Here is a 20,195-nt window from a genome sequence, read left to right as displayed (position 1 = left end):
TTCCAATACTGTACAGGAAGGAAGAAAAGCTGCTTGCATCCCAGACTGCTGGAATGTGTGTTGGAAACATGAATGAGGTAGTGAGGTCCTGTTACCTACTGTCCAGTGTGCCCACTGCCTTGTTTGTGCCTCTAGTGCATTTTATTGTCACCCACCCAGGGCATACCCCTCAGCATCCAAGGCTGAGCTGGTTTCTCACAGCTTTGGAGCATTGCTTTTGGATCAGTTCTTAGGCCATGCTTCTCTCTCTCTCTGTCTCTCTCTCTCTCTCTCTCTCTCTGTCCGTGTGTCTCTTTTGGAAGACAGCGAAATACATGCACACACATATATACAGAATGATCTAAGGAGATTGAAAACAGCTCAAGCTGTTAGACATAGCATCCAGTTCAGGTCTAGGTCACTTTGTAAACTGAACAAATAAAGGGGGCCAGCGGGGGAGAGGGCAGAGATAATGGGAGAGGTGGTGGGAAGTGCTGTGGGGAGAAATATACCTAATTTGATCCTCTGCTGTCTGGACACTTCCCCAGGGATAATTAAACATCTCCTGTGTGAAGGACAGCAATGATTTCAGCTGGTTAGAGACGCCAGGCTGCAGTGTAGAAAACTTTGTGTTTCTGGGTCCCTTCTTCCATGGCCACTTGTGGTCTTAATTGCAAAATATATAACCCATTAAACATGTTTAATAAAATTGTGTGCAATAATGTGCACAAAGAAAACTGCAGTGGTGCTTTGGAGCTCAATAGAGACCAGTGAAGAAAACAAGGCAAGTCAGTATTTCATGAACAAAACTATTTTCCAGAGAAAGTCACTGTCACTCACGAAGATACATCCTGGTGGATAGAGATGAGCACAAACTGAACTATGAAGCAAAAAAGTCACCCATGTACCCAAAATCCAGATCTCTCATGCCAGCACCAGCTTCACCCATAATATTTTCCTTTCCCTTTCTATTCCTCTTCTGTGTACTGGAGGATGGAGAAGACTCGAGTCCTTGAGTTTCCTTCCCAGAGCTTCAAAGTCTGATGTAATATCTTCATAGTTCTTCTCAGCTGAGTCATTTGTTCCCACACAGATGAGAAGAAAGGGATATGCATCTGTGGGTTTTATGAGAGATCACAATCCTTCTCTTACACTCCAGGGTGACAGCATACTGTATCTGGTCAATCTGTGGAGCTTCTCAGCATATTTCAGTTTCAATCCCACACAATAGGGAGTCTCCTACAGCTACTGTACTCTTCTTTTCTTCTTTTTGCTTGGCTGAGCTTCAGCTTCCCTCACGTCCTCCTGTAGGGTCTCCTGTATGTCTTCCTTGTATGATGTCTCGTGGATTCCTCTTCAAGGAATCTGAAAGCAGTTTTGCAGTTCCACTGGTGAAGAATGTCATCTTCTTTTGATCCCGGCTGTGACTGTTTTCCACTGTGAGTGATGCTTCCTCCACTATGTTTATTCTCTCCTCAGCATTCTCCTCTTTCACTTTGTCTTGCTGTTTCTTCCACCTTGAGGGAGGCACTGGAGGGGATTAATCCAGGTCACTTCCTGGTGTTAATGTAAGACACTCCCCAATCTTCCCATGTCTGCTTTGTCTCTTTTTTTTTTCTTTTTGTCTCTTCCTCCCATAGACCTTTTCAGGGTGAATTTGATTTAAATCAAATTGAATTAAATCACAATTTAAAATTTTAAAATAGAATTTTTTTGAGGATGTAATTTTAAAAATCATGTTTAAAATTTAAATCATGATTTTTTTTAAAAAATCATTCATTTTGATCCATTCTAGACCCTTTTCTTACTACCCTCCCCGATCAATCTCCTCTTTGCTATCCCTGATTGCTTGCTCTGGTCGATCACTCCCTGAGGGTCTACCTCAGTTTTATTCCCCTCCTGGAGCTCTGTTAGGAGCCAACAAACAAAAAAAGATGGCAAAAGCAGTGACATCGGCATGAAGGTTTTTGGGTCTGTGGATCCTTTACCAGGCTGTAAAATATCAATCACTTGTGTCTTTTCCCAAATTTTCAGAATCCTGAGAGAGGCAAGACAATTGTTAATGAGATTAAGGAGCCACTTTTTGGTTACTGTGCCAAAATATTTTGCTAATTTACAAAGAGAACAAGGTGAAAACTCTTATTCCTTGTATCTACAAGCATGCATAATAGAAGGAGGTATGGAAGTGAGAGCTGGACCATAAAGAAAGCAGACCGCCGAAGAACTGATGCCTTTGAATTGTGGTGCTGGAGGAGGCTCTTGAGAGTCCCCTGGACTGCAAGGAGAACAAACGTATCAATTCTAAAGGAAATCAACCCTGAGTGCTCACTGGAAGGCCACTTTATCCAAAACCTTACAAGGCATGCCCTGGTTGGGTGAAAGAGAAAGAAAGATGGCATTTCTTCCTTTCCCTTTTCTGAATTGTTCCCCTTTAATTTCATGATTTCTCCTATGTTTGCAGTTATAAGAAAAATTCATATGGTTGTTGTGGGTTTTTCGGGCTCTTTGGCCGTGTTCTGAAGGTTGTTCTTCCTAATGTTTCGCCAGTCTCTGTGGCCGGCATCTTCAGATGTTAGCCCCAGGTTATGTTTCATTCATTCAGTTCAGGAGTCTTTCAAGAATATGAAGCTTTTGGAACCAATGAGTCCCTACTGTTCCCTAATCCGCAATATTCTGCAATCATTATTAGCTTTTCCCTCTTTCCTAGTCTTCGTACGCTACTTGAATATCTCTAAATGCCTACCTATATTCTTCCTTTACCTATATTGTTATTTCCATTATCTTTCATTGATGTGTACAGTACATATACTTACAAACATCTTTAACAATCCCTTGTTCTCTCATGATCTGGCTTTCTTCTGATTCCCTTACCTCTCTCATTAGTATTTCCTGTTTCTGTTTCTCTTCTATTATACCACTTGCTTCTTATTCATTTTCTTTCAAGTGGAACTGTGTTTTTAATGGGACCACGTTTTGACTCAGACCTGCCTCAGAAAGTGGTAGATATACTTATGAAACGAGAGCTGAGCTTGGAATACATTCTGAACTGTAAATTGAACCATCTGTAAATGGAGGTTGGTTGGTCGGTCATCAGAAACATATCTGGTTACATATTCTCTTCAGAGGTGTGGAAGAAGAATCTAGAAAACAAAGGTGATGTATATTACATAGTGTTTGAAAAAGTATGATAATTACAATTATGGTGGCGTAAGTCCGGCTGCATGAATTTAGATGGGAAATTGTCATGAGTTAAGACATTTGAAGTTATATTTTTTGTTGTTGTTCATGCAACTAGTGTGTGCCAGGAAATGTAACTACTACTCTTTTAATTAGTGGCAGTTCCCAGCTGAGATGTATGCTGATGCACTTAAGCCAGTAGGGCTAAGTAAAAGGAATAAGCATTTTAAAATAAAAATCAAACATTTGACAATTCTTACATCAGTGGATTGTCTTTTTCTCAGATTGTTATGTATTTTTATACAGTTGCAAAGTTGGTACTTGAATATACTTAAATATTAACTAGATCTCTTTTTCCCACCTTCAGGGAATTCTCTATTCTCATTTTGTTCTGTTTTATGATTGGTTTTCTATTTTATTATTTTTAAAATACTGTACCATTAACCAATTGGAAGACCTGTAGGCATCAAAGAAAATGGGCTAAAAATACTAAGCAAACAAAGCTTGATGATAAAATGACCTCTAATATTCCCTGTTCACTCTCTAGCAACATTTAAACAGCTCTCAATTTGCATTAAAAATCTTCTCACTCTCCCGACTCCTTTCACTGTGCTTTCATCTGATGAGCTGAGACTGAAGAGTTCAGCTCATTAGTCACATCTTTCACTGTAATTTTGCACTAGAAGTACCCACAAGAATGTGAGTTGAGTAAAGCAGTGAGACAGGTTTGCTACACAATGTATGCTTGATTTTTTAAGGGGCATTACAGTATTAAAAGTTGACACAAAACAAACCACTTACAAACAAATGTCATTGGTCCTCAAAATGGTTTCAGCCTGAGGGTTGAATGGGTTTCAGCTGAAACAACACATTTTATCTCCAACCCCAGGTCAAACTACATGACCTGCTCACCAGCATGTTAGTCTTCTAGTGCTGTGTTTTTCTCAGAGCTGTATTCCTTGAAATGAAACTACATTTGCCTTCTGGTAAGCAATAAGAAAACAAAAGAAACTAATTCACAAGGTGTGGAGGTGAAAATAACTCATGTTTGGACAAGTAGATTTCTTTTGCCACTTAAAAAAGTCTACATCTAAAGGCAAAGTTGAGCATTTTGTGTAGTTTGACCATTGGTGGAAACCTTGAGTTCTGTCTTCAAATCAGCAAGACTTTTAAAGAGCTCTTGGTCACTCTCCCTGTAGGGTTATTCTATATGACTATGATTTTTAGATGGATAATCCTGCCATTTGTGCTTTTTCTGGTATTCTTTTTTATCTCAATATTTTTTTCATTATGAACCTTGATAGTTTTCTTAGTTTTTCTCAGAAATAAATAGAGTAACATTTTCAGCCATCTGCACTGGCCACATTCAATATGTATTCTTGGTTATGGAGAGGATTGTGTTGCACCTGATTATTACATAAATGAGGTTTAAGTCTTCACTTTTTTTTCATCCTCACAAGTGAGAATGAAAAATTCCAAGAGTTTTCTGACCTCTGGGTGAGATTCAGTCTTGTACAGAAGTGCAATGTTTTTCTGTGGCTGGCACTTTTTGACAGGACATCCTTTTGTTGTTAAAATTCATGGATGTTTGTTCTATCCTTCCAAACAACCTTATTCAGTCAAGTCAATTACAGTGGTGCCCCGCTTAATAATTACCCAGTTTAACAATGAAATCGCTTCACAATGTGTTTTTTGCAATCGCTATTGCGATTGCAAAACGATGATTGAATGGGTTTTTTTTCGTTTCACAATTATCGGTTCCCTGCTTCGGGAACCGATTTTTTGCTTTACTACAATCAGAAAACAGCTGATCGTCAGGTTTCAAAATGGCCGCCCGCTGTTCAAAATGGCTCCCCACTGTGCTTAGGATAGATTCCTCGCATTACAGGCACCAGAAAATGGCCGGCCTATGGAGGATCTTCACTGGACACTGAGGTATTTCGCCCATTGGAACACATTGAATGGTTTTCAATGCATTTCAATTGGCTTTTTACTTTCACTTGACAACAATTTCATTCTACAGTGATTTCGCTAGAACGGATTAACGTAGTCAAGCAAGGCACCGCTGTATAGTAACTTGTTTCAAGGTTTTCTTGGTATCCAGTACCCCAAAGTGGTTTATCACTCTCTTCTTCTGGGAGTATCTTGGCCACCCAGGTATCCTTGCTGCAGAGATATTAAAGATGAGGAGTCTGTCACAGAGAAAATGTGATGGTAACACTAACCTTATACAAGCACTACTGATACGGTCCAAAACACAGAAACAGAAACCCAGAAAATGAAGAGCTAAAACATTCTAAGCCTGGTGGCTGAACAGACAAATGTCCATGAGGCAGTTTCACTTTCTTCCACATTGGAGTTTTTAATTTTTTTTCTGAGAAATTCAGGTTTTGTTGGCATTTTTAAAAAATCTCAAGTTGAAAATTTGGATAACTCCTTACAAGAAAGCAGTAACAAACCAAAAGAATTTTTCATCTACTCCTGCCAGGTTCACACAAGGTAATCTTTCTGAACAACAGAATGTCTTTCTTAAGCACCCCTCCTCTTGCAGTGCAATCTGTTAAGGAGCAAGATGATTTTAAGGGGAACGCCCAGTCAGTAAAAGGATTTCAGGCCATTTGAGCATTGCCTAATTGTACTGATGTTTGTCCTAGAATATGCATATGAATCCTGAAGCTTGGTTATAACACGATTAGTGTAATAGTTCAAGCGTCTGATCTTCTGGAGTGATGCTGCTCATTGCCAAATGCCAAATGCTAATCATGAATTCAGACAGAATGCACCTCCCCTTTCATTTTCCAGCCTGGTTGAGATAAAGATGGATCCTTTGATACAGAGGTACCACAACACAACATCCTTTGTGCTTGCATTAATGATTGATTAGCTGATTCTCTCCCGGGTAATAACGTACTGACTTGTAATTTGACAAATATCCTCTGTGATCATCATACATCATTTATATTAGCATTTTTCCCTCCTGTCTTTCTGCTTCAGAAAATACTTACAGCGTATATGTAGCAATCTAAACAAAAACAAAAACAGAAGTTAGAAACAATCCTGTCTGTAGTGAAAGAAAGAAAGAAAGAAAGAAAGAAAGAAAGAAAGAAAGAAAGAAAGAAAGAAAGAAAGAAAGAAAGAAAGAAAGAAAGAAAGAAATTGCCTAATTGTACTCTACAGTGGTCTCCAACCTTGGGCCTCCAGATGTTCTTGGACTACATCCCCCAGAAGCCTTCAGCACCCCCTCTGCTGGCCAGGATTTCTGGGAGTTGAAGTCCAAGAACATATGGAGGCCCACGGTTGAGGACCACTGCGAGTCCAGAACACAGAGTTCTGACTCCTGTCCTCTGAAGATGCCAGCTACAGAGGCTGGCAAAACATTAGGAAGAACAACATTCAGAACACGGCCAAACAGCCTGAAAAACCTACAACCTCCATCAGATCCCAGCTGTGAAAGCCTTCAAGAATACAAAGAAAGAAATTGTTAAAAATAATTACACGGGAAGAATCATAGACTATCCCCGTATAATAATCTAACTTTTTTTAAAAAGATGGGGATAATCACAGACTGGTAGCTGAATAGCTCAGTGTTTTAGGTAGCTGGCTGCAGAGCCAGAGATTGACAGTTCAATTCTCCATTGTGCCTCCGAGAGGAACAGCCAGCCTATGTGGCCTTGGGCAAGCTGCACAGCCCCAGAAATGACCCCAGAAGAAGAGAATGTGTATTCTCTATCTTGATGCCCTGGAAATGGTCATCATAAGTCAGATTTGACTTGACAGCATGCAATTATAATTATTGTTAATAACAGACTAAAAATAAACAAACTTGCACATGGACTATCCAAGTTAAATACTGAAATAGAAACATTTTAAGGAGTGAGTACACAGGGAGCAATGAAAAAGCTAGAGTTATCACCTGGAACAGAAAGTCTGTAGCTATGTGTGGCCACTAAAAAAATACTGAAATACATCCTGCCCAGATGCACTGTACAGTGGGGTCTTGACTTGAGAACTTAATCCGTATTGGAAGGCGGTTCTCAAGTCAAAAAGTCTGTAAGTCAAGTCTCCATTGACCTACAGTGCATTGAAAACCGATTAATCCTGTAACAGGCCGTTTTTGTTCCATTTTGGTTTTTTTCTGGTCTGTAAGTCAAATCTCAGTCTGCAATTCAAACCTAAATTTTGCGGCCAGAGAAGTCTGTAACTCAAAAAGTCTGTAAGTCAAGCCGTCTGTAAGTCAAGGGTCCACTGTAAATTGGTTGTCAACAGGCTGTCCAAAAGCAACACAGGTAGTTCTCATAGCATGGCCATGGTCATACAGGAGAAGACAGCCCTCCAGCTACTCTGGCCTTAAATTACTTAATAGTAGCGCCTTGAATTAAGCTGAGAAACTGGATCAGCAGCCATTGCATTTGGAGCAGCAATGGGGTAGTAATCACCTGCCCATGGTCAGGATTTTTTTTCAATGGACCATTTGTTTATTAATACATTAGCTGCTTAAGGTAGGGTGCATCACAGTGACCCATACACATGGTCGTCATGGTCCATTTGGCTTCTTCAGGAAGGGGCTACAGTTAGTAAGCTAGACTAAGCTGGCAAAGGTGCTCTTGGTCATAGGCGCCATCTGAAAAAACCCAATGGCAAAACTAAATGAAGAAACAGTCCCAGATTCTGGGGCTGCTTTTCCTGAAGGAATGCAACCCCAACTAAAACTGGGTGAAGACAAGTTCTCTAATGTACATATTTACAGACTAGAAGTGTGACATTCTTCCTTGGATTCAGTTCAGGGCATATAAAACCTTTCACTGATTTCCAGGCATTGCTTCTGAACATCCACAACCACCTTGTGTAATTTCTGTAGAAACACACAGAAAGTAGAGAAGGAGCTGTGTATGTGTGACAAACCCAGACCTACTGGGATCTGCCACACGTTAACTAAGCTGCCACCAACCATTCCCTATAAGAAGTCACACAGACCAGGGATGGATTTTTAACCAATAAAAGAATAAGGTTTATTTAAAACAACACACAGGGAAAATAAAATGATCAGGTGAATAAGATATAGTAACGTGGCTTAGTTTCACTCATACATGCATACAGTTTGGTTCACACAGAACACTTAACTTGAAGCACAGACCCTGAACCTATCAGTTCTGGCTAACCAACAGACACCTGAACCTATCAGGTTGGTACTCTGACACACAGTAGTACCCTGTCTGACACACAGACTCCCACACCAGCTTCTTCTTCCCAGCTGCTGCTTCGTCACATCCCAGCGTCTCCTGAACTTCACCACACAGGCTTCACATATATATACAGTACAGCCCCTCCTCCTGATGTCCCGCCTTCCACTCCCCATAGGCTGGAACTTTCCCTCCAAACCCATGACAGACAGGTAACATCAGTGCTGTATGTAACACCTCCCCTCTTTATAAGTTGTTTTGTAGGGGGAAAGCTAAGGTGCTTTTCACCAAAAAACAACCTGGATAAAACACACAACAACAGTTATACATACCATATCATACTTACTTATACTTACATTCTAAGTTAACCATATCAATTAGGCATTTAAACATTTACCATATACATTACATCAAGTTACCTTTATTCATACAAACCAAATTCAAAAACCAGGTACATTTAACTTTTTGTCATCAATATATATACATAGTCCATGTTTCTTTCGCCGTCTTCATTCTTCAGGTCTTCTTGACAAGGCGTCAGCAACACAGTTCACTGACCCTCTGACCACCTTCACTTCAAAGTCATAGTCCTGTAGGTTTAAAGCCCACCTCATAAGTTTGCTATTGTGGGTTTTCATTGTCTTTAACCATTGCAGTGGTGAATGGTCAGTGCACAGAACAAAATGTCTTCCCCAGATGTAAGGCTTGGCCTTCTGGATCGCGTAGACTATGGCCAAACACTCCTTCTCCACGGTTGCCAAATGTCTCTCACCTTTTTGAAGTTTCCTACTCAGGTAGGACACTGGATGCTGGTCACCATTCTCATCCTCCTGGCACAGAACTGCTCCTACCCCGCTGTTAGACGCATCGGTGTAGATGATGAACTCCCGGTCGAAGTCTGGAGCCCGCAGCACTGGATAGTTGATGAGCGCCTGCTTCAACCTCTGGAACGCCTCCTCACAGTCGCTGGTCCACGGGATGCGGTCATCAGCCTTCTTCCTCGTCAGATCGGTCAGCGGAGCCGCAATCTCGCTAAACCTCGGGATGAACTTTCTGTAGTAGCCCACCAACCCAAGAAATGATTTGACTTTTTTCTTGGTGTTGGGTCTGGGCCAATCACGAACTGCTTCTATTTTGGCCTCCAGGGGTTTTATCACTCCTCCCCCTACCATGTGACCCAAGTATTTTCTTTCTGGGATACCCAGCTGCAGTTTGTTCTCTCTGCAGAGCCTAGGCCAAAGCACTCCCTCCCCTGGATTAAAGTGCCTCTCCCCGGCTTTCTGGTCATCCCAAACTTTCTTTTTGACCTTTTGAGCTTGCAGGGTCTCTGCTGCTAGCTCTAGGTTTCTCTTTAGGTCATTCATCAAGGTGTCTATGTATGTCACAACGTCTTGTGGGTCATCCTGGGTGATCTGCTCCCAATTTTGTTTGATCAAATCAAGGGGCCCTTTCACCCTTCTCCCAAATAAAAGTTCAAATGGACTGAACCCGGTACTGGCTTGTGGCACTGATCGATACGCAAACAAAAGGGATTGCAGCTTCTGGTCCCAATTGTTTGGATTCTCTGCCAAGTAAGCCCTAATCATGCGCATTAGAGTCCCATTGAACTTCTCAGTTAACCCATTACTTTCAGGATGATAGGCAGTGGTTTCCTTGTGCTTAATTCCACAGATTTGCCATAAGCGTTTCATGAGCTTTGATGTGAACGATGCGCCCAAATCTGTGATTATTTCTGAGGCAAATCCCATCCTGGACATATACCCCACCAAGGCATCTGCCACTGTGTTAGTTTCAATGTTAGTCAAGGGTATGGCTTCAGGGTACCTCGTGGCATGGTCCACAATGGTGAGAATGAACCTGTTCCCCCTCTTTGTGGCCTTGGGCAAAGGTCCCACAATATCCACCCCTATGCATTTGAACGGAGTGTCAATCACAGGCAAAGGGCACAACTTTGCTTTGGTCCTGTCACGGCTATTCCCCTGCCTTTGACACACATCACATTGTTTACAGAACTCCCTGATCTGCTTCCCTATGTCAGGCCAGTAAAAATTCTGTGTGATTCTCTGCTGTGTTTTGTTCACCCCTAAGTGTGCAGCAAACATGTCAGAGTGCCCCCTTTGTAAGATCATGGGGCGATACTTTTCAGGTACCACTAGCTGACTTCGGATCCCATCTCCCCCTTTTGAGATATTCCTCAGGGTCTCTCTATACAAAATCCCCTTTTTCTCTAGAAATCTCACTGGGGTTTCAGGTGTTAGCTGGGCGTCAGTCACCTGTTCAAAACACTTTTGGAGAGTGGCGTCTGCCTTTTGCTCTTGTCCAAATCTGCTGTCTGTGGTTAAGGTTTCCACCACAGCTTCTGAACTCCCCCCACCTGCTTCCGTCTCTGGCTCATCATTACCCCCCTGAACTGTCCCCGTGGTGGCTTGTGAACGTGTAATCACTAGCACCCGTTTCACATGTTCAGCCAGGTCATTTCCCACGAGCACGGCTGCTGGCAGAGTCGATGAAATCGCTAGCCGCCAAACTCCCCTCCAGCCTTGAAAGTTCACAGGTACCTCCGCGACTGGCAGTGAGATTACCTGCCCCTCAATCCCTGCCACCTTCATGCTCTCATTTGGGATTACATACTCCCTAGGAATAATATCTGGATGGCACAGGGTCACCTGGGAACAAGTGTCCCGCAGCCCCCTATACTGACGGTCAAGTATTCCTACGTCCACCCCTGCTGTCTCAAACAACTGAGAATCTGTTCTCACCAGCAGGCAGCGCCTGACCTCTACAAGAGGACCATTTTCCTCAGCCTGATCAGCAGATGTAGCTGTTCCAGATTGAGTAGCCATGGCAACAGGCTCCCTCAGTGACAATGAGCCTTGCTCTTTCTGGACACAGAACACAGCTTTTGGCTTGGTTCCACTCGAATCCTGAGGCACCATTCCTTTTAGCTGCTTTAATTTCTCACACTCTGAGATTAGATGGCCCTTTCCCTGACAGAAATAACATTTTCTGGTGTATTTTGAGTCTTTCTCATCTTGTTTTGGTTTTCCCTCCAAAATCTGAGGTCTTGGTTTCATGTCTGAGGGCTTCCCTTCACCATGGGCCCCTCCCCCTTGCTGGCTTTTCCCTGGTCCCTGAGAGTACTTGCTGTAGGTTTCTTTGGGTTTTCCTACAGATTTCTCCTCACCTAAGGGCTTTCTTATCTGGTAAATAAAATCTGCAATCTCGGCTGCTTCTGCCACAGATTTCGGTTTCCTTTCCCTCACCTGGAATTTCAGTTCCCCATGCAGGACTGAATAGAACTGTTCCAGCGCTATCAAATCTTTAAGCTGCTGAAAGGTCTCTGTCCCCTCCTGAGATAGCCATTTCTCAAGCAGCCTCACCAATTGAGCCCCCACTTGGGTAAAAGTCTGCTCTGGTTTCTTTGTGAGGGACCTGAATCTTTGCCTCAGCTGTTCCGCATTTATCCCATGTCTTGCAAACACCAGTTTTTTAAACTCTGCAAAATCTCTCATCAGTTCCTGTGGCATCTCTGAATAAACCTCAGCCAGGCTACCACTGATTAAAGATCGCATGATGGTCATCTTCTCAGTTTCCCTCACTGAGAAGTCCACAAACGCTCTTTCCACTAAGGAAAAGAACACCTCAGGACAATCTCCCTTGTGGTACACAGGGAATTTCTTCAGGTCAGCCTTAGACAATTGGCCTCCCTCAGAATCCCTATTGTTATTATTGTTCTGGTTCATCAGTTCCAATTTTCTTAATTCAAACGCCATTTTCTCTCTCTCCAATCTTTCTTCTCTTTCCATTTTCTCTAATTCAAATTGTCTTTGCCTCTCCCTTTCCCTTTCCTGTTTCTCTTCCTTTTCCATTTCCAATCGTCTTTGTTTCTCCCTTTCCCTTTCCTCCATTTCCCTCACCCTCAGTTCATGCTGTTGGGCTAGGAGCAATTTTCTGAGTTCTGGGTTCTGTTCTCCCGTGCTGTCACCCTGCACTGAGCCAAATTCATCCTCAGAACCTTGGTCAACCTGGGGGTCTTTCACTTCACCCATTTCTGCCATTTGGCTTCGAGTCAAGGGCATAATCCCCCCTCAGAACAGGCTGCTTTAAAAAGTCAAGCCTCAAAATAAAACGACCACTTTTTTTTTTCTCTTTTGCCTCAGAACCAGCTTTCCCTATAGATTGCTGCTGTCCTTCAGCACTACTTGCAACTGTAGCGAGTTAGAGTCTACCCCCCTCTGCTGGGCCTCTCAGCAGACAAGCTAGCTCACTGCTATTTCACAGTTTTGCCTCAGCTTTTTTCCCGCCAAAAACAGGCTGCCTCAGAGCACCCTAATCTAGTCTCCCCAGTTGGCACGTTCTTCTACTAGCGCACCTCCCCGTGAGGTACACCTAGAAGATTACCTACGCGCCTCAGATTGTCCCTGACTAGACCCCCCTTGCTCTGGGCACACTTGCCAAGGCTTTGCTGGACCGCTGGACAACTGGACCAGTCGTATCCCACACGCTGGACACCAATCAATGTGACAAACCCAGACCTACTGGGATCTGCCACACGTTAACTAAGCTGCCACCAACCATTCCCTATAAGAAGTCACACAGACCAGGGATGGATTTTTAACCAATAAAAGAATAAGGTTTATTTAAAACAACACACAGGGAAAATAAAATGATCAGGTGAATAAGATATAGTAACGTGGCTTAGTTTCACTCATACATGCATACAGTTTGGTTCACACAGAACCCTTAACTTGAAGCACAGACCCTGAACCTATCAGTTCTGGCTAACCAACAGACACCTGAACCTATCAGGTTGGTACTCTGACACACAGTAGTACCCTGTCTGACACACAGACTCCCACACCAGCTTCTTCTTCCCAGCTGCTGCTTCGTCACATCCCAGCGTCTCCTGAACTTCACCACACAGGCTTCACATATATATACAGTACAGCCCCTCCTCCTGATGTCCCGCCTTCCACTCCCCATAGGATGGAACTTTCCCTCCAAACCCATGACAGACAGGTAACATCAGTGCTGTATGTAACAGTATGGATCATTGTACTGATAGTACCAAATCTCAGATACGAGTGGATTGTCTCTTTTAGTGATTTCAAGCCAATGTTAAACAGAATTGAAGCTATGCAGAACCTTGTAGGATGCTGTGAACAATGGATACTATACTGAGCATTGATCCATTGCTACCACCTTACAAAACAACCATTCAGAAGGGATTGGAAACATGATATGTCAAAACAATAATAATTGTGTGCTGTAAAGCTGGTTTTGACTTATGATTGATTGATTTTATGATAGTAAACCCAAAAGGGTTTTAGTATTCCCTTCTTCTGGAGACACTTTTGGGATTGTCTAGCTTGCCCAAAGCCACACAGTCTGGCTCTTCAGGGATGCACAGCATGGAACTGAACTTCAAACATCTGGCTCCACATCCAGATACGTAACTTACAGAGCTCACATAATTTGTTGCTTCAGGTAAGTTAATTACCTGACTAGAATCCTATTGACCATCATTGGAGCACAATGCTGTGTAGCTCTACTTCATCTCTGTTGTGCAGGAAGAGATTGTGGAGCATACCCATTGGCAATAACTGTGCTCTTCATTATGCAAAGAGGTACAAGATACTTACTGGTGCACGCGCCATTACTGGTCAGCTCACACCTTGGCAAGTTACAATTGCAAAGCAACGGAAGAGGATTCTACTTATGAAATCTTAAGGGAGCAATTATGGAAAACAAATGTTGATAGCTTTGTATAGGAAATATATCACAGTGCTCATTTAATTGAAAATGTAGATTAATATTGTTCATGTTTCTAACGTTTAAGGATTTAAACTAAGAAAACGTCGCATCACAAATGAACCAACAGGGGGAACTGGCAACTGCCCTCATCTGGTTGAAGCCATCCCATGTGAAGAACCTTCTTGCTATGACTGGAGAATAGTACGATTGGAAGAGTGCATTCCTGACAATGAGAAGGAATGTGGGCCTGGTACACAGATCCCCCAAGTGGTCTGCATCAACAGTGATGGTACGTTGATTTGCCAATTTCCTATGACTTCTCATTCATTTATTTAGTGATGTTGGTTTTCCCCAGGAAAAAAAAAATGTAAAAGGCTCTGCCCATTGAGTTCTTAGTGTCTGTGCTTGGCGCTGAGAGTATAGTTACAATTTCATTTTATTTTGATTCCCATGATTGTCTTTTCTCCACCAATAAGTAAGTACTGTGTTTTGCGAACCACCCTGTGTTTAAAGCGTAATTAGTACTGAACAGAAGTGGAAATGGGTTGACATGAACTTTAAGTAAAAGCAACCAGCTATGTTTGTTCATGTTCTGATTATAGTCGTGCCCCGCTGGACGATTACCCCGTTTAATGACGAATCCGCTTAATGTTGAAGTTTTTGCGATCGCAAAAGCATTGAACGGTTTTCAGTGTGTTTCAATGGGTTTTTAAATTTCATTTGACGGCGTTTTCGCTCTACAGCGAATTCGCTGGAACGAATTAACGTCATCAAGCGAGACACCACTGTATTAGGGACCCAAATTCACTGATCATTTTTACCAATTTGCTTTACATGTGCCAGTCATAATATGTTTATGCTGATGTCATGATACTGCCTCTATATTGAAAGGAATAGTTAGCAAGATGTTAGGAAATTGATTTTAAAAGGTGACACACACTTTAGTGCCCATTTACTATTAGATTTGACCATTGCAATATATATTTGGTCTATCTGAGACCAATTATCAGTATTATGAAGTTTCAGTATTTCTTTCTGTGATCTCTTCAGTGTTTGTTACTTGAAGGAAGAGACATTGAGACATATACAGAAGAAGAGAAAAACAGTTGCTTGGTAGTTTGAATCATTCTACATTATTTTATAATTCTATTTATTAATGTTATTTTAATTAGTATTTTACTTCACTAGCATTCAACTGGCAAGGTGTCTTTCTTTCCGAGTCCCATACAAACTGTTACTTATGTGTGCTAAATTTCTCTTTTGTGAGTTGAATGGAGGCATAACAATAACTTAAGGAGCAAAGTGTGAGGTGAAAAGTACATAACAAAAGCAACATAAATCTCCAGTAAAAATGGAAAGTTCTGAGCCCCCCCCACTCCACCCCCCGGTCATAATAATGGAAACTCTGGATTGGTTAGAACAACTGATATCGTCCCATTTCCTGTGACATTGGTTCACAAAGAGAATGTTTTCAAATAGAGGACAGTCCTCTGCAAAGCAGGATGGAGGCCTTCATAAGAGACACACCAACCCAGGAAGTTTATATTCAAAAGTTAATCCAAAGGAAGAGGGAAAAGAAGATGAGGAGAGAGAGGAACAGGCCGTGTAACATTCCTTGAGTGTTAAGATCATCCAAGAGGCCCTTCTTTGGGTCTCATCATTTATATAGGTATGTTTGACAGGGACTCAAGAGCAGGTCTTCTCAGTAAGTATGCTCAGATTATGGAATGTCCTCCTTCATGAGGCAGGGAAGGTCTTCTCTCCTCTTTTTTTTTTTAATGGCAGTTGAAAGCATTTTTATTCCAACAGACTTTTAATGTTTAATAGCTCATGGCTGTATGTTTCTGCAAATATGTCCTTTTTTAATGTGTTTTAAAATATTTTTCTATTTCTTAATTTGTTATATGTCATGGTTTTCGTTATTTCTTATTTAGCAATTTTAAAATAGCTTTTAATACATAGTTTTTAATTCTTGTCTTATTTCGTGATTTGTGAGCTGTCTTGACTCTCGCTGCTGGGAGAAAGGCGGCATAGAAATGCAATTCAATGTATGAGTAAGACTCCAAGCAAAAGTAATTAGTTATGCATGTTCTGAATCATTCTTGTTGCACATATATCAGCCATATGTAGACTAAGAAAAACATTTGATAGTAATACCATAGCTTTAGGAAGAAAAACATAAGATGCAAATAAAAAAGGACAAATGTCTGCAAATGAAAATGACGGTGCAAGTTACACAGTGAAGCTAAGAGTCTTGTCAATGCTTCAAAAAGACTGAAGCGAGAGGTTGCTTGGTATGCATTTAGCCACTATACCAAATGTTGTTTTGTAATTAAATTGGGCAGGGGGAATTGGAGTTGATTACTTGTGCACACAGAGCTGTATCTAGTCTTGCTCCGTGGCTCCAGCTTCTGCTTTATAATTGACTTGGGACTCAGCTGGGAAAACTAAGAATTAGGATGTAAGCTTTATTTTCATGTAGTTAGCTAAGCGCATCATATGTCCTTTTCCTAACAGTCCTGACTCCACAAGGTGAGTTTTTCTAAGGAAGATGATACAGAAATTCATGGCACACCCTCTCCTTTTGTAGAAGAGGATGCTTAATCATATAGGGTTGTTGTGGGGTTTTTTTGGGCTCTTTGGCCATGTTCTGAAGGTTGTTCTTCCTAACGTTTTGCCAGTCTCTGTGGCCGGCATCTTCAGAGGACTGGAGTAGGAACTCTGTCTGTTCTCTGATGCAGTTTGTTAAACTTTGTTAAACTGCATCAGAGCACAGACAGAGTTCTGACTCCTGTCCTCTGAAGATGCCGGCCACAGAGACTGGTGAAACCTTAGGAAGAACAACCTTCAGAACACGGCCAAAGAGCCTGAAAAACCCACAACAACCATCAATCCCGGTTGTGAAAGCCTTCGAGAATACCTTAATCACATAGTTGTTACTTTATTTTAAATATGAAAAATGAGTGATTTGAAGAAGTAAACATTTGTGGCAATGTATTAAACTTTTTAGAATACTTTTAGAGTGAATTGTGGTATTCTAAAAAGGGGAGATGGGTGCAGGGGCAAAATCCTATTTCTGTCTTTTCAGTAAAGATTCGATCATTTGATTGTGGTCTCTGTCTTCATTACATTATCTGACTCTGTTTTCTTCTCTTCTGAACATTTTGCTCCAATTATTTACCTGTTTTTCCCCTTCTTTCAGTCAATTAACTGAGTTTCCTTTCATTGTGCCCTTGACTGACACTTTGTAACCCTGCTGCCATGGATCAGCCCATCTCGTCTTGACTATCATGTGCTGCAAGTAAAAACTCAGAAATAATACAATTTCTGCTTCTGACAGGTTGCCATATATGGGAGCCCTGCCAGTATTTTACTGGGAATTGCTTTGAATGCTCTAGCTTGCCATGGATTTAACAGGGGTGGATCAAAATGTATAATTTACAGAATATTAATGTGACACAAATACATAGAATAATTCATCTTGATTCCTGCTAGTAACATGATACCAGAACTGTGCTAGATTGTGTTATCATTTCCCCTGTGATGTATGTGTAACTAGGAATGGAGAATGCTGCCTTATAAGACATCTCTGGAGGCTTCCAAAGAATGGTAACACAACTGAAGAGGAAGAATATTAGGGTATTCTCTTTCTGCATATTTATATAAAAGTGACTTCATCGGCCTTCTCCTTCCCATTGAGCCACGTAAAATGCCTTTCTACTATCTGCAGTCTGAGGGAAAGATTATGACACAAAGGGGTGGTGGAGAAGTTTGGAGGTACAGGATCTAGGAGAAGGTCCCAAAATAAGTATATTTTTAAAAGTATTAGAAGCTGGATCAGCTTCTTCTCCTCTTTCTCTTTCCCTCTCTCCCATTGTCTCCCTCCTCCTCTCACATACAGTGGTTCTCAACCTTGAGTCCTTAGATGTTCTTGTACTACTTCTACCAGAAATATTGGCCAGCACAGCTGGTGGTGAAAGCTTCTGGGAGTTTTAGTGCAGTGTCATCTGGGGACTCAAGATTGAGAATCACTGGTGCAGAGGAATCAAGGGTTGTAGCATTAGTACTTCTTTATTAGCAGGAATGATGATGTTGTGTTCTGTACTGTTGAGTCCGGGCTAGCCTCTAGACTTTCCAAGTCAAATTAATTGCCAGTAAGTCTTGACTCGAGAGAGAGTTCAAATGGTTGTTATTCTTATTTAGCTAGATAAAAAGCGTGACAGAAGTCAGGCCTCCAAGTGTAGGCAAGAACAACCGTGCCATGGAAGGGGGAGACCAGGACTTTTATAACATTGGTTACACAAGGGAATGGGAGGAGAAATGGAGAAATGCGTGGTTCATGACCTGTTGGCAGAAGGGATGGGGTTACAGAGGAATCCAAAACTCATCCTTTGTCGTCACACTTTCCCAACATCAGGATCTTTTCCAAGGAGTCTTCTCTTCCCATGAGATGGCCAAAGTACTGGAGCCTCGGCTTCAGGATTTGTCCTTCCAGTGAGCACTCAGGGTTGATTTCTTTCAAAATGGATAGGTTTGTTCTCTTTGCAGTCTCAAGAGTCTCCTCCAGCACCACAGTTCAAAACCATCCATTCTTCAGTGGTCCACCTTCTTTATGGTCCAGCTCTCACTTCCATATATCGCTGCTGGAAAAACCATAGCTTTGACTATGTGGACCTTTGTTGGCAAGGTGATGTTTCTGCTTTGTTGGCAAGGTGATGTCTCCTCTCGATTAGCCATCCTTGCTAATCGAGAGGAACCGGTGTTTTGTTTCGATCTGTCTTGGCTGTAATACAAAGTGGTTTGGGTTGGCTTGAACAAGGTGCTAAGTTCCATCTCCTTTACAAATGACCTGCTCCTGATATAATTGGCTGCTGGAATTGAGTTGCTGATACAAATCAATACAATGACCAGCATTGTTGGTGGCTTTGAGGGTCTATCCCATGGAGTGCCCACCATATGGGAAAGCTGTGCAGAGAATTACTGATTTCTGGCTCTAGTACAGCTAGCCCATGCAGCATTTTCTGGAAAAGAAAAGCTAGCAAAATCAAGCCCTGTTATCTTCAAGTATGGGTGGGAAACCCTTTTCACCGGAACATTGGAAAACCACTAATAGTCAATGTATGTAAACAATGTTTAAGATGGATGGACCAGTGATTTGATCCTGTGTAAAGACTGTGCCTATGTAGCAGGATGAAGATTTGGAAAATACCTCAACTCTTAACACAATTTTTGTGTCACCGTGGCTGAATTTCTGTTGCTTAATATAGTAAGTCATACTAGGGCAGGTCCATTGAATGAGTGGGGATTTGGCGAGTCAACGCCTCTGTAAGTTCCATCATTTAAATGGTCCTACTCTATTTGCAGCTTTCTATCTTGTAGTTAGTTGCAACTAAAGTAGGCCCATTGGAATCAATGGAACTTGCAGAGGAATTGACTCAACAAATCCCTACTTGTTCAGTGGGCCTACTCTAGTGCAACCTACTACACTAAGTAGCAGGGTTTTAGCCTGGATGTAAATATCTCTAGTGCTTCCAGTGACAGGACCTGCAAAAGCTGTGCAGATTATCTGCTCACATGCTCATTAAATACTTTTCATAATTGTCACCTGCAATTATGCACCCACATCCAGTGAGAGCAACAGGTACCAAAAAGAAAAAAAATAGCCCTATGCCATTGTGCTTTGGATATAAGTAGAGCAAGGAATCTTTGTGTAAGAATTCCTTTATTTCAAGTTATTGCTGTTCCGCTATTCCTTTCCAGAGCTAATAATGCAAGGGACTTAACTTCTTTTAAATAGCCAGCATTTAGTACAAAAAACAGAAGGAACACTTGATCAAAGAGACATAAATACTTTAAGTATGAGCATATTTCTCAATCTTCATTTTCTGCCCCAGGCTTCTTTACTGCATGCTAAAAGAAGCTAGTATTTTAAACCTCAAGATGGGTGCTGCTCTATGGCAACAACATAAACTAAGCCCATAAAACAGATCAGTATCTCTTTTTTCCTACTCTCTGCATCATTTAATGTGTTTGAAATATAATTAGCTGGGATATTATGTTTAAACCTGAGGTCTCTTATTTTATAATTAGGCTCAAAGAGCAGTG

General features: G+C 41.6%; 1 protein-coding gene across 8 annotated transcripts in view; it reads left to right on the top strand.

The window, feature by feature from the left end:
- Nucleotides 1-20,195, top strand: part of THSD7A (thrombospondin type 1 domain containing 7A) — a 349,546-nt gene that overhangs the window by 207,159 nt on the left and 122,192 nt on the right. For all 8 annotated transcript variants that reach the window (XM_078377154.1, XM_073003242.2, XM_073003240.2 and 5 more), the window contains one exon: nucleotides 14,176-14,379. In XM_078377154.1, coding sequence (XP_078233280.1) covers nucleotides 14,176-14,379 — 204 coding nt within the window. The remainder of the gene's footprint in view (nucleotides 1-14,175; nucleotides 14,380-20,195) is intronic.

This window comes from Pogona vitticeps, chromosome 6, assembly GCF_051106095.1.
Source record: "Pogona vitticeps strain Pit_001003342236 chromosome 6, PviZW2.1, whole genome shotgun sequence".
NCBI classification, from domain to species: domain Eukaryota; kingdom Metazoa; phylum Chordata; class Lepidosauria; order Squamata; family Agamidae; genus Pogona; species Pogona vitticeps.
The sequence above is the reverse complement of the archived record's forward strand: the minus strand, read 5'-3'. Positions and strand labels throughout refer to the sequence as shown.